Below are 23,056 nucleotides of genomic sequence, written 5' to 3' on the forward strand. Positions count from 1 at the left end.
AGACAGGAGTGCGTGCCTAGATTGTAAGGTGATACCTAGGGAGAGTGTTGTCCATCAGCATAAGCTTGTGGTGGCTGACTTCCGCTTTCGACTTCGTGTCCAGCGGGATAAGCGGGCGAAAGTCGCTAGAATGAAGTGGTGGAATCTCAAGGGGGAGGTAGCTCAGACGTTCAAGGAGAGGGTCATTAAGGAGGGCCCTTGGGAGGAAGGAGGGGATGCAGACAATATGTGGATGAAGATGGCGACATGTATTCGTAAGGTGGCCTCAGAGGAGTTAGGAGTGTCCAAGGGAAGTAGAAGCGAAGTTAGGGATACCTGCTGGTGGAACACTGATGTTCAGAAGGCTATTAAGGAGAATAAAGATTGTTTCAGACGCCTGTACCTGGATAGGAGTGCATACACCATGGAGAAGTACAAGATAACAAAGAAGGCCGCAAAGTGAGCTGTGAGTGAAGCAAGGGGTCAGCTTTGAGCCCTTATCTATTTGATTTGGTGATGGATGAGGTCACAAGGGATATACAAGAAGATATCTCATGGTGTATGCTCTTTGCGGATGATGTGGTCGTAATCGATAATAGTCGAACGGGGTCAATAGGAAGTTAGAACTATGGAGACAAACCTTGGAGTCGAAAGGTTTTAGACTTAGTAGAACTAAAACTGAGTACATGATGTGCGGTTTTAGTACTACTAGGCACGAGGAGGAGGAGGTTAGCCTGGATGGGCAGGTGATGCCTCAGAAGGACACCTTTCGATACTTGGGGTCAATCCTGCACAAGGATGGGGATATTGATGAAGATGTGAACCACCGGATCAAAGCCGGATTGATGAAGTGGTGCCAAGCTTCTGGCATTCTTTGCGATAAGAGTGCCACAAAAGCTAAAAGGCAAGTTCTATAGGACGGTGGTTCGACCCGCAATGTTGTATGGCGCTGAGTGTTGGCCGACTAAAAGACGACATGTTCAACCGTTAGGTGTGGCGGAGATACGCATGTTGAGATGGATGTGTGGCCACACGAGGAAGGACCGAGTTCGGGATGATGATATACGAGATAGAGTTGGGGTAGCACCGATTGCAGAGAAGCATGTCCAACATCGTCTAAGATGGTTTGGACATATTCAACGCAGGCCTTCACAAGCTCCAATGCATAGTGGACGGCTAAAACGTGTTGATAATGTCAAAAGATAACGGGGTAGACCATACTTGACATGTCAAAACATTGCTCAAACTACCCACGTTCCCCTCGCTCCATGTAGAACGCACAGAACAAGCCAACTCAAAAAGGACGGAACAATAACGGACTGGCACCAAAACGGCATGGGCACCTGGGTTCTCGCATGAAGCGGATATACTACAAAGCACCACGTACACTGAAGTGGACTAAAACCGTAAAAAGCAAATGGAAGGTTACACTGGTCTGCATTGACCTCTGACGCTTCTCTGCGTGTGGTAATACAGATCAAACCAGTTCCGTCAACTGAGCTTAACTAAACCTATTTCTACGAGCTATAAATATTGCTTCCGCCTCTAGACAGATGTACACTGCACTTTTCCTCCTACGCCTGGTAATATGTACATTGAAATGCTTATATGGTTATCAAGTTTGCTCATTTGAAGGCGGAGTCTGACTTTGTTCGATCGGTTTCATGGTCTTTTCAGGAGGGCCACACAGACTGAGCACAACCTGAAATATTCATCAATTATAAGTTAGGCTGATAGCTCCTCACGGGAATATGTGGAGACGAGTAAGAGATGGCAGACAATTAAAATGCTAACCGGCAGGAAGATAAGCCCATGCAGAAAGCCAATGAGGACGAGCGCCAAGTACATTTGGAAGTAATATACCTGCAGTCATTTGGATTTAAAAGATGCTTCAAGCTAAATTCCAATCAGAAGAAAGCTAAGAATTGCAGTTTGAGGTGTACGTACCACAAAAACTTCAGATTTTGCAAACCGCAGGACAATAACTCCAACAAGCTTGGTCAAGGTAATTCCACTGAAAAAAAGACAGCATGTCAGACCAAGATAATGCAAATTATAAACATAACAACCAGCCAGGAAAGATGGGATAAAGCTGGAACTGGACTTCAGTAAGTTTATTTGCAACATTCTGAAACTTCCTTATGCTAAATGCACACCCAAATGAAACTGGAAGGGTGCTTACATATAACCCAAAGATCTCAAACAGTCGACGATAAGCTCCAAGCAATTTATTCAAATGCTATCCCTATTTTTATTTTTTTTCGATAATAGTATCGCTATTTCTTTATCAACGTAACATTGTCCCAACATATACAATAATGAGGCTGACCTGAATACAGAAGCACCCATTGTCGATAGAGCCTGTCTTGCACGATTTTCTCTATCCCCAATGCCTGTCTGTAAATTAGAAATGAATACAAGGGTTTAGACATGAATATGGAAAAGAACAGCCAATAAAAACATGAAGAAAATATATACTGAGAATTAGAAACACGTCAGAACTTTATTTCCATGGGTTCTCAATATTGGGACAAGTGGTTTTGGGTATCAGAAAAATTGGTTTGCCATTGTTGCTCCGGTGTCATGTAGACTGTACAGAGAACCAAACTACTTTCAACTTCAAAGTACATTGTAGATCAGTGGAAATAAGGGCTGAAAGTTTTAAGTGGTGGGAAGAACAAATTTCCAAGTTAATTAGTACAAGTGCACAACACACACAGTTCCTAAGAGGTTAGGAAGTCTAGGAGTGACCTGAACAGTGTGATACTTCTCCCTACTCAATATTTCAAATGCATAGTAACACTATCTTCAAGGAGTTTGGAGCAGAACTAGAGCCAACTCTTCCTAATAATCACAGAACTCAGCTAAACTGGAAGATTTGCAACTGGCATTTCCAAAAGTACAATGCACCTACCATAAAGGCATGTGTAATGTGAACACAGAATTCAACAGCAATTCCTATCGACATAACAAGGTTCACAATAGAAATTGCATTGAGCTGAATTCCAAGGACAGCCATTACTCCCTGCCAAAGGTTTGAAAGAAAATGTTATTAATAGATAATGAAATCACAAAAAAGTTATTTAACATTGAAAATTGGATTTCTAGAACTACTGTAGAAAATGCATAAAACCTACAACAATCAGTATAATTGCTATGAATTTGGAAATACATATTAAAACTAGTATTTATATTGGACAGAAGAGGGTCAAACATACCATCAAATCCAAGACTATCATGGCCAGAACAATTAAAATGATTGTTGAAGCCCATAAACTGAAACCAATAGAGATAATGAATTATCACAATATACCAAACAATATACTGAAAAAGTTAGTGTGTAGTTTCTGAAAGATGTTGCTGACCTGCTGGTGACTACGAAGCAAACAATAAATACTGTACCTGTCAATGTTTGCGTAACAATGAACTGTGTCAGATGAAGGAACACTATGAATAAATAGACAATTACGTTAGTCGTGATTATTTTCTTCAATGGCTGTCATGATTATATTTGTTAGTTGAAGCTATGATTGGTAGGTGATCCCAGCACCGGATAGAGGTGAGTGTGGCCAGCTGCTGTGATTGTTGGGTGGGTAAAAAAAAGGTGATGTGCATAGAAAGAAGAAGACTAGGCGGGGAAATAGATGAAACTTATTGTAAGACCTTTGTTGAATGGAACGAAACCACTCCCTTATATAGATGTGTTACAGCTCTGACATAGGGTCCTATACAAGCAAACATTTCCTAATTCAAACTCATCCGATCACTCCTAATCACGCTCCTAATTCAAACTCTTACCCCTAACTTAGCTCAATCTGTCAGGAAAATAACTTATAGCATGGCTTATTGCCCATTGGCACCGCCGTCTATAGACCTAGCTCTACATAACAACATTCACCAGCTAGTTCTTAGGAACATATCAAAATAATCAAGCTAGTTTAGCAGGAAATGTCTATACTGTGCATTCATACTAGGAGAGAAAAGTATAATACTTCTCTCTGATACCCAAGCAAAATGTTCACACAGAAAATGAGATCCTATGATAACTGTATCATAAGAATATACACATAAATCTAACAAACTGTGAATGTTACAAGTAACTAACCAAGGCAAACACATATATTCATGATAGCTGTCTTCCATACGCTGAGATATTGCTCAAAAAATATATAGAACACAGAATATGGGAAGACTTCCATCTGCATAACCAAGATGTATTTAAGATTGTTAGTAATATAATCAGGCCATAGCATCCAAGCAAAAGCTAAGAATAATCAGTATGAAATATAGAGCAGTTACTATGTCATAAACCTTCGACAAAAGTAAGAAATTCGCACAAACTTGCGTCTCTTTAAATAGCTATCGACTGTTAGTATTCATGTGGACGATATCACTCTGTTCCATCATGCAAGACGTTTTGGCAAACTGTTGCCAAAACATCTTACATTATGGAACAGAGGGAGTATTCACTTAACTCTTAGTTGTTATACCTCTGTAGCAAGTTCTCCAACTTCTGTATATTTAAATTCAGTATGTTTTATAGGTACACTAACAAATTTAATATGATCTCCGTCTGAAATATGGTTGCATGTAAATTACCTGTAAATCCCTGGACATTTGAGAACTGAAGTCCCGAGCAGCTCTCATTGAGTTAACATAGTCAGCCTAGAAGAAGAAAATATCAATATTACTTGAATCTACCATGTTGGAAAGGAATATATTATGACAATTATGATGGGCTGCATGTTATCCGTCACCTGTTTATTAAGGGGAGTATGGTATGTGCGGAACGCCGAGGCTTGTATAGTGCCATTTTCATAGCCTGACAAATAAACGGGGTTGCCATACATTTAGTGGATGCTTAATGTTAGAATTTCAATCGATTAAAATGCAAGTATGTTTAGTGGATAATCATATTATATTTAATTTGATTAGAATGTATTCACGTTTATAAATATATGATATTTCTTTGGCATGTTATGTGGCATGATAATATGGTGCAGAGTTGGAGTACACTACAGACCACTGAGGTCCAAACTTGTAGAATAAGCTCCTTTCCCCCCCTTAGAGCAGTCACTTGATGGAAGTGCATCCAGGAACCATGGAAGTTTCTCTTTAAATTGTGTTGTAGATGGACGTCCATTGTGCAAGTCTGAATGCAGGAAACACTGAGACAAAAAGCATAATAAGTAGACTAGAAATATTTCACTTCTACTCTGTATGTATTAATGTGTGAACTGTGGCTGAAATATACTATTTACTCATTACACATAATAGGGCACAGAGTACGGAATGCAGCTATCTGAAATTTATTATATAAAGTAGTGGAGATCAAAATTCAAAGATAGTATTTACCGTTGTACAATTACTGCACGCTCCATTTGGATTGCATGAACCTGAATCTTTTTCACAGCAAGGAGGCTGCAACAAACAAATTCAAAGGTCACTTTGCAAAAATGCCAACATGCAACGAGATCATGTTTTCTTGGTCAGTAATCATATTACGAAATTCTTTCTGACAGAAGGAAATCTTCACTGCTTCCGACAAAAATTGGTTGGGTTTTCAGCCAGAACAAATGTTGTATGAATATGTTAAACTTCAAAAGATACAGGGAAAAATTCTGACCTGATCATCTGGAGGGCAATAATTTCCACTAACGAATTTTCGACAGCATCCAAATGCTTCAGGAGACATCCATACTAGGAAGTCATCAAGCCATGAAGCAGCAGGTTTTGCTATATAACTTGTCTCAGGAGATAAAGATTGTCTTGCTATCTGCATTGTAGCAACGACCATGCTAAATGGAGGGCAGTGTTATCAACAAACGATGAACTTTTACACATTCTTATCAAAATCGCATCAATCAAGTTGCATCGGGAGCCGATAGCTGCTATATAGTAAGGACACTCACCTTTGAAATGTATTGTGATACTAATTTGAGATAGAGAATTAATCATTTCATACAAAATATTACATGGGAAAAAATTTGCCAAGAGACAGAAACAATTTTATACCTCATTCAGAAGAGAGTTTGAATTACACTGGTTGATGGAACATATCTGATTAGTATTTTCCGATGCAGAGCTGGAAAACATTGTAGCACATCAAAAATCAAATTAATTATTTGAGTTAAGCATGCAACTGAGAAGAGCTCAAAAAAATTGCCTCTCACAAAAGGAAACACTGCGAGTCTGCGACTGTAACAGCTCATGCAGAAACATGAGAAACTTGGGTTTGATTACCAACTTTTATTATTATGCAGAACAATCTAAAAACAAGAATTGTAGTGCGTAAAGGGTAAGCGAGCACAACTATGCGTCAAGGAACATTCAACCATGCTGTTTTGTTTTCCAAAGTATAACATGTACAGGTGTTCAACAATGTTTCCTCAAACCGTTCAAAACCAGGAACTGTTCAGCTGCATATTTTTAGAACTAACGGGACAACCCAAATTGAGCAGAGACTATCACTGCGAGTGCAAATTTCGGCTGCCGATTTTCACGGGTTTGTACCAACCCTAATAACATCTTGTGTTTTCATCATTCTTTTCTTTAAAGCATAGATAAGAAATTGCAGAACAATGTTAGTATTGGTTACCTGTAATTGAAGTCCTTTACAACAAAATACAGTGGAGGTCCAACTTTCAAGTATTTCTCAAGGTCGTTAAAGTAACCCTGTAAATATTACAGTGAGCATGATCCTACAGGAAGGAAGACCCCTATGAAAAGGCAAGTGATAGTAAACCTGTAAATAAGAATCTCGTGGAAGAACAATTTGCTGCTCCAATCCTGGCTGCAATCTAGTTGACATTGCCTAATTAGGACAAAAGAAGCACCGTGAGTGAGCGATAAGATAGAATTTTTTCAGTAACACATAGATGCACTGACGTGCGCACGAAGTCGAATAAGAATGCAAGTAACTTGCAACTAGACAAGAACAAACACTACCCTACTGTAGTGAATCGCAGCTGATCCATATTGATGGTCAGAAAAAAATTATAAGAAATGCAGACAGAACACTAAGTTGATAATCGACCTTCCATCAGAAATTTTCAATCAAAAATATACTTGGCTTGTGCGTAGCAGAGTATAAACCATTTGGTGAAACTTGAGGAATATAAATAATCATGATGCTGTGCATGCAAAACATACGAACACTTACAATGCTTGCAAATGCAAATCCTACAAATACAGCAATCACAATAAACTTCACTGCCCGGTAACCAAGAATAGGCCCATGAACATCCTGCACGAAAACAAAACAATTATAAGTTGACAATGAAACTAACAGAAAATCTTGAGAAATTAAAACATGGTTAAACCATGAAAGTAAGAACAAGATTTGCTCAGGTAAAAAAGTTAAAATGTTTACCTTCATATACCGTGCAACCAAGTTAAGCCCCTGGTGGCCGTCATCTTAATTTTAGAAGACATTGAAAAGGGAAACCATTAAAGATATACAAACTGACCAACTACTGCTATAGCACTTTGCAAACCATACATGAAAATTTATTTGGACACTTACTATCACCAGCAACTGCGCTCGATGAAAGTCTTGCACAAGGAACACAATCAATTCTGCCATCTTCAGCCCTCCTAAAATCATATACTATGAGGGCTACAAAGGCTGTCACTTGGAGAAGGAAATCCAGAAGGACTGCCATTGCTGCACAAGACGAATGGATTAGAAACTCCAAAAGGAATAGTTATGGATACAAGCAAGGGTATGTAAGGAAACCAACCAGCAAACATAGAAAATATTCTGGTGGCAGGCATTGGATTGATTGCACTGACAGAAAAGGCTAAAACTTCAGCCAAACTGGCTAACGTAATGGATGGCCCAACTTCCACCAATGCATTGCTTATACGTTCTTCCAATACCAAACCATCTGGTTGGCGCTTCACAGCATGCACAAGGATACACATGTTGTCCACACCGACCTAGCCAGTTACGTCCGTCAGTTTCATTTAGTTGCAGAGTGATAAGAACCGTAAAGATCAAATGAAGTAGCAGTACTAATCAACCACCAACTATCTTTCAAATAAATACTAATATGGTAAATACAACAAGAAAATATTGCCTAAAAACAAAACAAGAACTCAATGGACGACAATGCAACATCAATAACCACTGTGTTCACATATGTGGGAAAGCAGGCGTCAAAAACAACCTCATAATATTAAACATCAAGTTCTTGACAAGGATTAAACGTGATGGTGGTTTCACGGAAAACCTATTTTCGGCATAGATAATTCAATAATCAACATGAGAAGCGATGTTACAAATCAAATGTGTAGGTCATAAACGTATAATGGTTTTCTTTCACTTTTGTTAGTGCAGCTAATCAAAGAAATACTGGGTTAACAAAGAGAAAACCAGCCACTGTTGTGCTGGGGACAGAAACTTACAGCTAGCACAAGAAAAGGAATTACTTCCATTATGATTAGAGTCGACTTCACTCCAATAGCACTAAAGAATCCGACTGATCCTAAAACTGAAAGCATTACCAGGACAACCCCAGATAAGCCAAGGAGTACCTGCAGTTTATCTTGTCAAATGAAACATAATGCAAGACAGCCCCACCATACTTAAAAATAATAATACTTATCAGAACATTAAACATGAGATCAAACTGTTATATGATTAAAAGACAAGTTTCTTATCAGAACATTTTACTTGGATTGTGTGCAACAGTTGTAGAGGGCCCTAATAATCTATGAAATAAATAACTCTGCAAAGTATAACCACCCCATCCCCAGTAGATGATGCTTTAGGAAGCATGCAGTCAAACTTCATAAAAAGTTCAGAAAACTACCTAGATTGCTTAGGGTGAAATAATTTTAGGAGACCTGGTCCACAAATTTACCCCCGTGGACCAACTCTAGCAATTGACACGTATTTCAGGAGAGAGAAAAAGTACAGAATTTGATTAGAATCTGATTGTCTACTTTTAGATTTAAACTGCCACGCATTCCACATGTCAATTGCTGCAGTTGGTCCATGGGGGTGAATTTGTGGACCAGGCTCATAAAATTATTTTCCACATATTGGAGAGTGTGCAAAGCAAAACTAGCATCTATTTTGGGATAGACCGAATATATGTACTCCCTCTGTTCTTAAAAAAGCTTTGCAACTTTTTCTAGATACAGATGAATCTATAGCTAAGACATGTCTATATACCTTCATATCTAGACAAAGTTTGGAAGCTTTTTTAGAAACGGAGGTAGTATCTTTAAAAAACTATAGCTGGTTGCTTAAAGTTTCATGGAGGTTATCTGAATTTTCTATGATATATTAAAATTTTGAGATACTGCAGGTAAATATAGTGAAATAACTAATTTAATATACTGAATCTAGAGCATAAGTATGTATCCATGTTATCACATTTGACATCTCCAACTTCTTTAACTATGTGACTCAAGATCAACCACAAGAAAATGTGTCGGCCCAACTAAAGTACTACCGACCATGCACTGTACACATTACTAAACGTATGGTCAACAACAATGAGTAAATGGTAAGTGATCTTTAGGTAATTCTTAAATAACGCAAACATAAGGAATAGGATACTCCAAGTATACCAATAGAATTAATCATGGGACAACTTTGTATTACTACTGCTGATTTGAAACATATGTGCGTGCCACTGACTGTCTCATTGACATGTAGGTCTGTGCACCCACATACCCTTTTTTAGGCTTACGGACCCATATTTGTCATACTCATAAAGTATTTGTGAGGCTTGGGAGTGGCATATACAGTATCTTCCCATCATTGATTATCATATCCATACCTTTGATGAAACAAATAATGACGAGAAACGAGAAGGACGGTCTCCAAGTGTGAATGATATGTATGCGAACATCACAATATAGCTTATCTGGTTTCAATTAAAGGAACAAATAAACATTACAATGTGTAGTCAAACAGGATATCTTTCACAATGGAAAAAAATGCTTTGCATATATCATATATTTACCACTATTGTAATTGCATCAGCTGTACTCTCTCTATGCAATTCGTCTTTGATAGAGCTCTCAGATGAAAAGGACAATGTAAGGTTCTGTGCTAATACCATTGGCAGTATTTCTTCCTGCGAAAAAATCACAAAAGTCATCACATGCGATTTTTGGTTCAAGTGAGATATACAAATCGCTAGGGTATGCACCTTCTTGTGAAGTTAGATCAAATGCTACAGAATGCTGTAACAAACTCTAGCAAGAAAAGAGTAAATACTAATCCCTCCATTCGGAATTATAAGATGTTTTGGATATTTCAATGCGGAATACATACGGACTGAAATGTGTGAACAGACACACTGAAATGCGTCTAGATACATTCGGTTCAACAAAAACTAAAACATCTTATAATTCGGAACAGACTGATATGTGGGTTTTAATCCTAACAGAAAAAAGAGTCAGTTCCGTGCAATTTTAATCGCTGCTGTGCATGAAATGCAAATGACTTAGCAATCACGAAATAACCTTTTACAGGCATCTGGGGCTTCAACATGCCCGGTGAGTCCTCTCACTATATACGAAAGGAGAAAAAGAACTGAAACAATAATGTTCCGACGTAATCCTCCGAGAATATGAATCTGAACCCTCTTAATCCACTTTATCTAAGTTGTTTCCCACTGCCACATATTTTCTCAGGATGTAGAGCCATGCATAATGAATGCAAATATCTCTAGTTTGCTTTACTAATTCTCAAAAAAGGTATATTCTTTCGTTCCTTACGTAAGGCAGCATGGAAGTACTAAATTGTGTGGCCAGCACTCCCTAAAGTAAATGTTAGAGAATTGACTTGTGTAGAAAAGGTACCAACTGATGCTAAACTTCTACTGTAAAGTGTATGCTGAGCACATAACCGTAGAAATTGGGTGAAAGTTCAGCACCTTAACAAGATTAATATATGCCCTTTCCCAAGCCATAGCCTTTTCATTCTCTTGTCCTGTTTTCTCAACCTTGTTGTTCACAGGATATGTTATCACGAATGCAGAAGCCTGCCAAGCAATATAAAGTTAAGAAGAAAAGTAGGATGATGACTGAAATATTGTGTTGAGTAAGAAGTACAGCATTTTACCTCAGTAAAATTGCTCCCAGGAAAACCACCTAATACTGTACTAGGATCAACAGGTGATTGAAAAGTGCTCAAACATGTCACGTCAGAACTGTAATGCTGCAATACAGTAGATATTTAAGCGGTTAGGTACAACCATCTGACAGACCTAATCGGTATCCCAATATTCAATGCTCAGTGTGATACAATTAAACAATAGTTTTAAAAGGTCTTTATTCGGATAGAAACAAAAAAGACCATACGAAAAATGGCCCATAAGATATTTCAACGGTAGAGATTTACCTGAAAGCAAAATCTAGCATGGTCTATACCCAAATCCTCATAATTTTTAGGATCCAGCTGAAAATACTGCAACAGACCGTCATTTTAGTATAATTGCACAGATGTACGCGCAGTTAACAGAATATAACAAGAGAGAGCAAATTAATTTCAGTACACAGGATATATACTAGACACCACTAGATCATCACCTGCAGAACACTTTGGGTAGCACAGTCTGTACTGAGTGGCTTTAGGCAGATGTCAGCAAGGGATACTACTGATCCAGAATAATTGGCACGTAGATCATCAATCTTTGCAATTAAAAAGAGACATTAGAACTGTGAAGCAGTTGCAGTGTGAATTTTACATTACTGTGGATTTAATACCTTCTTCTGAATCTGAAATAGCAATTTCAGATTGTTGTCATTTACTATCGTAGGCGCTTCAGACTGGTCAGACGCTGAGGTGGCTAATACAAGCTGCGGATACAACAGTAATTAATTTTTTTTAAAAAGTTACTCGTTACACAAGTCATCTTCAAATGTAAGACATGAAAAAGAAAGGCAGATAAGAGGTGAACATCAACACAGGAACTCATGGCTAGTTGATATACAAAGCTGAGATGAACAAAACAAAAAGTCAGGAGAGTTGGAAATACCTGCTCAATCCGATAAAATGGTGCAAGATGGCTGTCAAAATATTGCTTTTCATCGGCAGTCTGACTTCCAGGACTAACCCAAAGCTTCAAAATTAAAAAAATAATTCAGATATCTCTGAAATGTATGTATTCACTGTACTGGTAAGTGGTAAATACATGGCGAAAAAAAGAGTTCCAAATGACCCTTGGACCACAGTTGTTACTGGTCTGACTTCTTTCAAGAAAAAAACATTCATTTAAAAGGGTGTGAGGGGAGTAATAGATTTGTTACACGTGCTGGTGTACATCATAGTTACAGTTTCAGAGATAATCCCATCAGAAATGAGTGCTAAAGATGTGAACACTTCCATTGTCAGATTTGCTTTCTTTGATCTTTCTTTTCTTCCTGATACCAATTTTCTCTAAGTATCAAAACAAGTTAGGACCTTCGCTCACTACGTTGGCAGGATTAATTTTTTATGTACTTTTTGCAAGGTAAAATGAGAAGCTATCTCAAACTGGCCGTAAACATAGAGGATACAGAACACCCAAAAAGTCTGAGTTGACTAAAAAAGGTTTATCCAACATAAAAGTGAAATTTTATAACATGCACACCAATGTATTTTCGCTTTTTATTTCCCGTGATTAATTTTAGTGAATAACTGTCAGTAATTACTCAAAATTTACATGTGTTTCCATTTTTCCCATGTTTTAGACTGAAAGAATATTTATGAGTTGCAACTTGCAAGAGAATGGCTAGTGCCTACATCAAACTATAGTCTTAAATACTAATGGACAGAATATTAATTATATTAGTCAATCTTATAAGAATAAGAACCACCCCCAATTATAGAATTTTTAGTAAGAGTACAGGAATTGTTGCTATGAGAAGATCATAAAGTACCTTTTCAGGTCGCGTTTCCACCTTGAAATGAATAAGACCAATGCATAATAGGATAGGAACAAGTAAGGATGCAAATAAGACAAGAAGAGGGTGTCGAGTAACAAAAATTCCATGTTTCCTGCAATACTTTGAACAGATAAGAACAATGCCTAAACACCAATTGTAAAAAATTATATAAATACAACTGGAGACAGAATCCAACCTAAAGAAAGTTGACATGTAGGTTTGGATAATAGAAGATGATGCAGCTCTGGACACCTGATATTTAAGAGAAATTCACGAGAAAATAGCATTAAATTGGGAAAATAATAACTACGTTACAGACCGCAAATAGAAACTATTAGACCGTACCATCGTTATCTTACAAACTGAACACTAGATAACAAAATGCTAGAAGAAACCAACATATACTCTATCTAATCAAGCAAGCTCTGGCTCTCAGAAGATGATTTGGAGAAAAGAACCTGAACAGAGGAGTTTTCAGGAACATTGCCGTTGTTGTTTGAACGCAACTTATCATCAGCATTCTTTGGTTGTTTTTTTTGTGTGGGGAAGCTTTTTCTTCCCCGTGTTCTGTATAACAAGCCCCACAATAAAATTGCGCATAGCAAGACAAGGTACACAACCACTAGTGAGAAGTCCAAGCATTTGGCCTGTAGATGTCAAAATGACAAGAGTTAAGCGTACATAATGATGGAAGAACTCAACATGTAAAAGAGGAACCTTTATGAACTATGACCTAAAATATTAATATGCTGGGAAACCTTGGATTCATATATTCTAGTTAAGTATTAAAAGTTCAGGATTGCAGTAAGCTATTAAGTTATAAGATAAATAAGATCAACTTCTACACAAGGCGCATGGAACAAAATTACTCCCTCCATCTATAAAAGGATGTCGGAGATTTGTCAAGATTCAGATGTATCTATAGTTCTATACATTAAAAAATGTCTAGATTTACATCTAAATTTAGACAAACTTGTGACATCCTTTTATAGACAGAGGTAGTAAGATATTTAGCACCTACGATGATGGTGTATATTCTACCAAGATATAGTAAATCATTTGACTGTTAGATTTGAATGTTATTATACTTCGCACAAAAAAACGGTGCAGGTATGCACAAGAAAACATCTACTCCCTCCGATACATAAAAAGTATTGAGAATTTAGTACTCCCTCCGATTCATATTACTTGTCAATAGTATTGATGTACCTAGAACTAAAATATGTCTAGATACATCTATATTAGTGGCAACTAATATGGATCGGAGCGAGTACTAAGTTAGTATAGCTTTTGTACTAAGTTCTCGACACTTATTATGGATCAGAGGGAGTAATTCATATCATCGCTACTGGAGTGCAACACATGTCCAGTGCAAATTTCTCTGCACTAGTATTATACCAAATGTTTTTCCAAGAACTAGTATCACATATTATATTTTTGAGAATTAGCATCAAATACACATTTTACATAACTGGTTTGATATAACCAAGACCACGTGACAGGTGGCATGTCAATTAACAAGGAAATCATGATCCTTATCAATCAGTGATGCCATTTTTTGTTTATACACTAGGGCAAGTAGCGCTGCAAACTCCGTGGATTGCTACACCGCTAGTAATTGCCTAAGACATGGATAGAATCAAACTTTCGGAACATGAGTACCTATAAAAAGAGTTAGTAGAATAGATACTTGCAAATAACGTGGGTAAAAGTATTCTCCGAAAGTAATAATGTTGTTGGGTTTCATAAATATATTCCAGAACAAATTAGTAGTCAAGTTTGCCAAAACGACAGCTTTTAGGGAAAATGAGGGAACCGAGAGCATGGTATATTATTCAGACCTGCATTTTATTTTCATAAATGGAGAAAAAAGATAGCTGCTACCTTCAGAGAACCCATTTTAACTGAACAGGAACTTTCAGTCTGCAACTGAGGCAACAAGGATCCTGTGCAAACTGAAGAAGAAGGACAATCACCACATGAACAGCCCAAAGATGGATCTCCACAAGAATAAACTGTAGCATTTAGAGGCTTCACCCCAGATGAGTCACTCAAATCAGGTCGGTATGTTATCAAGTAAGGTGACCCAGGCTCATTAGGATTCGCCTGACGCCCCAAAAATGCCAACCACTCTGCAGTAACAAGTATATAAGCCAATACTTCTAAATGAGTCATGGTACACCGAAAAACTAGCTCAAAAGCAGATCCAGATTGCAAAGCATAATAATTAACAATACCAAGTTGAAATGCAAGAAACAAATTGCATGGTCTATTTATAACTTTCACTATAAAGATCGGCATGCAATCTCAGTTTCAGATGGGCAGTTCCAGCATGCTATAGGCTCGTCATGCAATCTCAGTTTCAGATGGTCAGTTCCAGCATGCTATAGGCTGCCAGCCTACAAAGTCTACTCGATAGTCTTGACCAAGGTGATAAATGGGACAGCCCGAAATCATGTTTCTTTACTCTCGCCATCCTTGAAGATGATGGTCCTAAGGATGCATCTGATGATGTAACTTGTCATTGCATATTGGTTGTCATCGGTGTTGAGCCCGACACAATGCAGCCAACTGGCATGGATGCAGCCAACTGGCATGTGCCATGGACAAACCTGATGATGATAGAGATCAACAAGTAGCAGGGGCCAAACCACGGTGCCCAGAACTCAACAAGCTCTAGTGCTTCACACCCAAGGATGGCTTCTCAGATTTTGGTCACTGATGATGATTAAGAGGGAGTTGAGGGTATTATGGACTAAAACTATACTGAGGCTACTGGTATTCTAGAAAGTGCATAGTTCCCGGTGATTACAGTAGCATTGCTCAAACTATAACTTGCTCTGGCATTTATTCAATCTCTCCATTGACAGTTTAACACCAAAGGGTTTAATCTACTACTCCCTCCGGTCTGAAAAGATCGACGCGAAGCCAAAGCATCGATAGCCTATAACTATGCAAGTGTTGCATCGATTAAATCCGACCTGAGGTAGTACCTTTGTAAGATTTAGCACCCCCACCAAGAAAATCCATTGCACGTGTGTTAAGAGTGCCAAACTTAACTTCCTTACAAGAGTTATATAACTCTTCACCATAGTTGCTTGTTATGTAGTAATCAATGCCATCAACAGTTGTAGTGTTATTAACCTGAAAAGACATACTAGTAACTTGTTAGAACATGGGAATCACATATAAATATTTCATTTGGTATGTTTAGCAGTTTAAACTGATATAACAAAATTGTATGAGAATGTCCATGAGGAAAAATACCATAAATACTACTGTGGTGATAAAGGTCAGACAAGATATACCTGTTTTACTGAATTCACGTTAACAAAGAGACTTTGGTTTGGGGAACAAGACATTTCACAGAACAGATTCAAGAAATTCCTCAAGCAAGCCGGGCATCCAACAAGAAATGGGATAGCCTGCAAAAGCGAAGTTGCAATATACCACAAACTGAAATTTCTTTCGATTGAACAAAGACATTTAGAATGATGAAGAATTAGAGATTGCAAAGAACATGCTACATTATTTGATATGTGAAAAATAATCAAGTAGTCAACATAGAAAAGGGCTTAAATATATCAATTTTGCACAATACAGTGGCGAAGAACATGGTCTGTGGAAACACAACAGTAATTTGTTGCATGCAACAGGGAATAAGAAGATCAGCATGTGGCCACTTAGTAAATACAGACATCATGTCGAAACAAAGGCAGCACATAACTAACACAATATTCAGCAGGTTCATGGCTCGCTAGTCATGAGTTTAGCTAAACTTTGCTTGAGATAATCAATGAAGGTTAATATGAGCACAATGGCAAAAACATTTTACTACAGAGCAAAAGCAATCCATGTGTATCAGGTGATTTACATATCAACTTCCCAGCGTTAAAACACTTAATCTCTAAAATAAATATGTGATGCGAGTGTAGTTAAGATGAACAGTCCATATTCTTTTCAGGCAGTCAGGGGTGTTACCTGTTGGACTTGTTGGTGTAAAGTGTCAAACTGATCAACACTACAACAGACATCACCAGTGATAGTGGGGCACAGACTCTGGATCCTCGTGGAAAACAAAGTATCTGGCTGGCAAGGCAATAACAGCACTTGGTAAACAAGAAAACCACAACGGTGCAGTAATAAATATTATGCAAAAATAAGAAAATGCAGACATTTATGCTTCTTGTTGTAAAACAATGCTAGAAAGTAACAGGATAGTGTGTCTCCTGCTATGTTACATTCAAAATTATCAGCAACCAAGGCTTGTATTTTCACCTTAACAGCTTTTGTTGAATTTGCACAGTTTAAGACCTTCCCATCACTTCGATGTGCACAAATGCCATACATGGAACAGTACCCTTCTGCAGGTACTACCCTAAGAAAGCAAACACAGCTAAGTTAGCATCAACCATTCCTTTAAAAATTGATCACCAAGTACTCCATCAATACAGAATACTACCTCATTAAGTGGCAAAGTATTTTAGGCACACCAACTATAATACTCCCTCCGACCAATAATACTTGTCGATGAAACGAGTGAATAGACACACTAAAATGTGTCTACATACATGCGATTCAGCGAGAAGTATTATGAATTGGAGGGAGTAGCATATTTCAAGATCGATTGAGTTCTTACATGATCTAACAAATGTTCCTCTTAATTAAACACATTGCCCTGAAAAATTACCTTGAAGTACCATTGGATTGCTGTGCGCCTGTGGGCGTCACAAGAAGAACTATCTGCATCATGGGATGAAGAACAAAGGTTATAACAGTATGGACAGACCATATGAACTACACAAGACATCAGTCACACCAGAGTGCAACCAAATCGACATGCATGAACACCACACTACATGGTAAAATGTGCTTCATACATAATATTGTTATTCTATCATCCCCTCCAGGGTGCAACATGACCATGACTCTGTCCAGCGGCTTCAAATGTATAAAATGAATACAACACACCTAGACAGGTAATGTACGTGCTACAGAGACAACAACAACCTAGCAACTTCTGAGAAGTTAGCACACACTTGGCATCTTGTAGGCACCTGTATGGCTGTATCACAATATAAGTGTAGAAACAATAACTGAAGTCCAATGTGATGTGAAGCCACCACAACAGTTATTGAGGATACTTTTTAGTCCCTCCGCCCCATAAAGAATGTCTTAGATATGTCTAATTTGGATGTATAGTGTCTAGATAAAAATAGTGTCTACATACATCCAAATTTAGACAAAGTTAAGACATCCTTTACGTGTCTAGATACATCCAAAATTAGACAAAATCTAACACATCCTTTTCAGAAGAGGGAGGGAGTAGACGAAATCCCAAGGCTCAGACATCAGAAACAATCCAAGAATTATTGCAGCATGAATTGTTCGTAGTCCCATGCTGAAGTTCAGAGCATGTGCAAGGACTCGTACAGCAACACCTAAATGTCATCTACTCCTACAGCAAACGCTCTACGGCAGATAAAACAAGATAGGAGTGAGCTGCAGGAAGATGAAAAATTGAAGTGCAAACTTTGGGGTATTGGATCTGAGTTCTGACAGTCGAAGTTCATGCTTGAAATGCCAGTGAAAACTCGAAACTGAGCTGGAAATAATATAGCAAAATGATGCATGGCCTTGCAGCTGTAAAGCAAAACAGAGCCGTAAGCATCCGGTGACTTAGAGATGATGAACCATTGACAGCTCCACATGGTTCGAACTCGTACAAAAAATTGTTTGCAAATTTGTTCACAGAGATTCTGGTCCTACTCAATTATGACGGTGGTACGTAAGAACACGTTTCTACTCGAAGTGTGAAAATGTTCGGGGAAGCACGGCATACATGACTCTGAGTAAAACCCTGCCCCAATCAACACGGAAACAGCACACATTTCGAGACAAAATGTGGAAACGGAAACGAAACTCCAAACAGAGAAGCAATCACAGCATACTACGGTACGAAACCCACAGCCGAACTGAAACCCACAACTGAACTGAACCCAGAATTGAACTGAAACCCACCCAACAGAAACAGCTCGGAATAAACAAAACCGGGCTAAATTGGCTTCCTCCAGCGCAGAGTAGCAGAGCCAGGAACAACCACCAATCCGAACGCACCGCGGTGTCAGAAACCACTAGCGGTGCTGCGGCAAATCTACTACTCGTACAAATCTCGGATGCTTCCAACCCTGCCCAGTTCCCGAAATCAACATCCCGTGGGGACTCGGGCTAACGACAAAACGGAAGTAAACAAAAGCGGCCAGTAAATTTTAGTACTAGCAAGCGATATCCACGCACGATCCATCACGGACAAAAATTGCACCTCTCCCGTAGTAGCATAGCGGAAACGAGCGTTACTAGCAGTAGACGCCGTGGACGGGACGAGATTAGCAAAGCCCGCGCGGCGATAGGCCGCCGCCGCAGCGCTCGAACCCCGAAGCAGGACCAAACGCGAACCCAATGGTCCAGAGCACGAGGCGCGGCGACGAGAACTCCACCCTAAAAACGGCTTCCCCTCGGTTGCGGCGGCGGCGGCGGCGCAACGACGACAGCGTACGTACGCGCGCGCTTAAAACGGAGAGGGTAGAGAGCGAGGCCGCACCTGCATCAGAGCGACGGCCGTGGCGGCGGCGGCGAAGACGGCGCGGCCGGGAGCGCCTCGCCGGCGCCCGACGAGGCCCATCGCCCTCTCGATCGCTGGCGGCGGAGGCGCGCAATGCCCCGGAACGGCGGAGGGAGGTGGGGAGGACGACGGAGGGTGGACACGGTCCCCAGTCGAGTACTGCCGCTGGGCGCTGGGGGTGGATTGGACTTTGTTCGTGGCGAGCCGCACGGCCGAAATATATAAAGGAGCGCCGAGCTGGGGGCTGCTGTGCTGGGTGAGCTGCCGATTAGAAGTGGAGGCGGCCTGCCACCGCACGCCGAAAGAAAATGGAAGGGAATTTCCCTGCGTGTGAGGGTTTTGGATCTCGCCACATGTTTGTAGCGGAACGCTGTGGAGACGGGCCCGCGTGTCAGTGGGGTCAGGGACCGGCTGTTCGTTAGGATATGGTGGGAACCACCTGTCAACGCGACTTGTAGCTGGCGGAGCTGCTGGTGGGCTGGCAAACAATCACTCCCGTCTCCAACCCAGGAAAATCTGTCACGTGAAAATATGGAAAAAAAAAATTAACAATCAATACCACATATACTTATAGTAATAAATAGTACATGGTAGAGATACACGAAGCGGCTCCAACGATTATACAAAATAAAGTCTAAAAGATACTAACAAATCTTCAAGATCTTCAAATTATTTCTTCTTCAAGAACACAATCTTGTACTCTTCTGAAAGCAGCCAAAGATAGATAACGAATCATAGACATGTAAATACCGATAAAGGTTCTCCCATAATTTTAATTTGAGCCGCAATACCAAGGCTGCGTGCACGCGCGCAACAATTAAAGCAATCATTCACCATCGGCAAGAGTACCAACATCAGTATGTCAGACAATAACAACCAACTAGCCTTGTCGACGTCGATGGAGAACCGAGAGTACGAATCACCATTGTCGAGGGCGTAGTAAACGGGACAAAAACTGCAAGGATAATCCTCCTCGTGGCGACAACAGCAAAAGATCCAAAATCGATCTAGCGAAGCAAGATCCGAATACCCATACCTAGAGAATTGTAATCTTTCAACATCACCATTGACGTCGGGAAGGAGATCTTTTCGTCGAACTAAAGCCCGAAGATCACTTATTGCAGACGATGTCATCTCCATTGAGGGAAAACCAACAAGAAGACGACTACCAAAATCCTAACATAATTTATTGAAAATGCTACTTTTATTGGAAACTGTACACATAGATCGGGTTCCCACTCCTCCCAACGACGGCGAAGCCGACCGGAGGAGGGGAAACCTATCTATGGAGGAGGCTGGATTGGAGGCGGCTACGGTTTTCGAGAGGCGACGGCTGTCTTTTTCCTTGACCCGAACAAGGTTTTTTTTGTTTAGATTGCGAAAATATGGAAAGATATACTCGCGTGTACCGGTTGATTTCAATATAGGTTTTGTTACCGTGCAGAAGTGGTGTGCACTCGGCCCGGGTTTCATGCCACCACCCTGCTCGTCTCCCTTGTTGTGTTACAATCGACTTGTTTTTGGATGTTTTCGTTCATAACATTGGACACGGCACGTGGTTGTGTGTATGGTTCAAGGTGAAACTTGCCCGGCCACCTCCACCCGCATCCTTGATCCTTCCACCATAGTCCTCTTTTGCACGTCCCAACCGAAGAGTTACTACCTAAGTTTTGGTGAAGACTTTTTCTTACCCATGTATATACTCGTCGATGTGGTTGTAGGGTTTGTGGGTGAAGACTTTGCTTACCCTACTCACATTCGTCCACAACTGTGGGTCAATTGGCACATTTTTAACAGCGTTTGTTTCAAGCCGAAACATGTCCTCCCATCACTCTTTACGAATTGTTTTTATTTTGCAGATTTGGGCCAGGGTATACACGTTGTTTGTGTAAACAGGACGACCACCCCGGTACCGTCAGGAGGATGCCTGTAAATATAAAAGTGCATCATTAACCGTTATACTATTAATTACGTCTAATAAAATTTTGGATGTAGTCAAAGAAATGTGTAATTGTAGAGAAAGTCCACAACACAGACTATGTACCAGTAGGAACAAACCAAATCAACTAGCATCTCTCCGGCGGAAGTCCTACATATCGTATTAAATATTTAAATTACTTTTGATTAATTCCGTGCAATACCTTTTATTTCAGAAATTAGCAAGAACATTATATAAGCAATTTGATACCAAGCACATTGCATACAACAATATCGATGCATCAAATTGTATGTATACAAATGCAATAGAATCTAGGCTATTTATGCTCATTGACGAATTATTTTAAGTGATGCTATTTTTAGATCGAGTACATAGCATGCACACGGTGTCAATTGAACTCATTGCAACTTGCAAGACACAATTGACCCCAAAAAACTTCATGTCAATGGTTCAATTTATACTCTATCATATTAATATGTTTACTTAATCATACACTAGAAAATGATATTTAGATATTTGTTATATCGTATACTTTAAAGATTTTCATGAATACAAATACACTATGAAGTTTACGCAATATGCAACAATAATTTAAGAGGAACTTTTGTTACGAAATACAACTTAAATTTAGTGCAGCGCAATTTTTTTAATAATACATTATACTACCTCCATTCCCCATAATAAGCCGTATCATTTTTCGTTGAAAGGTAAAATCATGTAAATTTTGAAAAGTTTGTAAAAAACATTTGAAAAATATAAAGATATAGTAAATTTAATATTATTATGCATTTGGTGATATTGGCATTGTAGATGTTAATAGGTTTATCAATAAACTTGGTCAATCTTTGCACTGTTTGACTTTGAAGGAAATGTATATATGTATTCTTTGCAGGAACATAGAGGGTACCAAATAACACAACAACTACATTAAGCATCAGTGCTACACATTTTACTAGTATCACAACTAAGTAATAGAAAAAATATACCATACTAACTTTAGGTCCTATAGAAGCACACAAGTTCAGTATGAGTCGTATTTATTTCCCCAACTAGTTTAGTACAAAGTTTTAGATAAAAATATAAAAGTTTAGTATAAACTATAGAAGTTGAGTACATTCATTCTCTAATTTACTTTATACAAGTCCTCATGTCCATAGAAGTGGAGAATACTCAACCCCAATGTTTATGACAATAACATTAAGCACCACCTTAACTAATAAGGGGGGAAATCAGGTAGAAACAAAGTTCAATTTGCCCTCAGCATAGTACTTTTTGGAAACTTAACGGTGCATGATTCTTGTAGAATTTTTTATATATAAAATGTGTTTTATTGCTGAAAATAGCACCACACAGATAAAATTCAAGAGGCACTTTTGTACCGTAACAAACCTAAAATAGTGAAAATAAATATGTAAAGAATCATATCGAGCTGACAGAACACTGATGGTGCGGAAGGGACAATCCGAATATCACGATGTCATGCATCCATGTGAGATAAAAGAATATCCCTCATTGTATCCTCCAACCGTGTAGATGCCTCCATATATAGTAGGTCTCCATTCTTCAAGCATTGTATAGACGAACATAAACATAGAAAATGCTTACCATAGGTGAAGAATTCTTAC

At 39.0% G+C, this 23,056-nt stretch overlaps 1 protein-coding gene across 2 annotated transcripts; it reads right to left on the minus strand.

Moving 5' to 3' along the window:
- Positions 1 to 1,280: 1,280 nt before the first annotated feature.
- On the minus strand, positions 1,281 to 19,689 carry LOC127335917 (uncharacterized). Of its 2 annotated transcripts, XM_051362657.2 has the most exons (39): positions 19,472 to 19,689; positions 17,561 to 17,613; positions 17,149 to 17,248; positions 16,852 to 16,959; positions 16,179 to 16,295; positions 15,864 to 16,014; positions 14,755 to 15,002; positions 13,329 to 13,517; positions 13,067 to 13,122; positions 12,865 to 12,982; positions 11,982 to 12,065; positions 11,710 to 11,802; positions 11,533 to 11,634; positions 11,345 to 11,410; positions 11,066 to 11,161; positions 10,878 to 10,985; positions 9,960 to 10,073; positions 9,774 to 9,860; positions 8,389 to 8,517; positions 7,722 to 7,920; positions 7,505 to 7,645; positions 7,352 to 7,395; positions 7,142 to 7,225; positions 6,725 to 6,793; positions 6,578 to 6,654; positions 5,995 to 6,064; positions 5,606 to 5,755; positions 5,335 to 5,400; positions 5,003 to 5,147; positions 4,737 to 4,801; positions 4,579 to 4,644; positions 4,085 to 4,178; positions 3,345 to 3,381; positions 3,198 to 3,255; positions 2,894 to 3,004; positions 2,309 to 2,376; positions 1,927 to 1,993; positions 1,774 to 1,842; positions 1,281 to 1,681 (listed from the first exon to the last, which is right to left on the minus strand). In XM_051362657.2, the coding sequence occupies exons 1-39, from the start codon at positions 19,550 to 19,552 to the stop codon at positions 1,595 to 1,597; spliced, it is 3,867 nt and encodes a 1,288-aa protein (XP_051218617.1). In that variant the 5' UTR covers positions 19,553 to 19,689; the 3' UTR covers positions 1,281 to 1,594. The 2 variants fall into 2 exon arrangements, with proteins under 2 accessions (XP_051218617.1, XP_051218619.1); XM_051362659.1 differs by lacking the exons at positions 17,561 to 17,613; positions 19,472 to 19,689 and having other exon boundaries at positions 16,852 to 16,955.
- Between the last annotated feature and the right edge of the window lie 3,367 nt (positions 19,690 to 23,056).

This window comes from Lolium perenne, chromosome 2 (genome assembly GCF_019359855.2).
Source record: "Lolium perenne isolate Kyuss_39 chromosome 2, Kyuss_2.0, whole genome shotgun sequence".
Taxonomy (NCBI): Eukaryota; Viridiplantae; Streptophyta; class Magnoliopsida; order Poales; family Poaceae; genus Lolium; species Lolium perenne.

Bases quoted from the DNA above. Each gene is read 5' to 3' on its own strand.
- LOC127335917 (XM_051362657.2), bottom strand. From the start codon at position 19,552: ATGGGCCTCGTCGGGCGCCGGCGAGGCGCTCCCGGCCGCGCCGTCTTC. The intron at 6,794-7,141 runs GTAAGTGTTCGT...TGTCCTAATTAG, and splicing joins GATTTGCATTTGCAAGCATT to GCAATGTCAACTAGATTGCA. The intron at 3,382-4,084 runs GTTAGTTACTTG...AAACATTGACAG, and splicing joins GAATATATGTGTTTGCCTTG to GTACAGTATTTATTGTTTGC.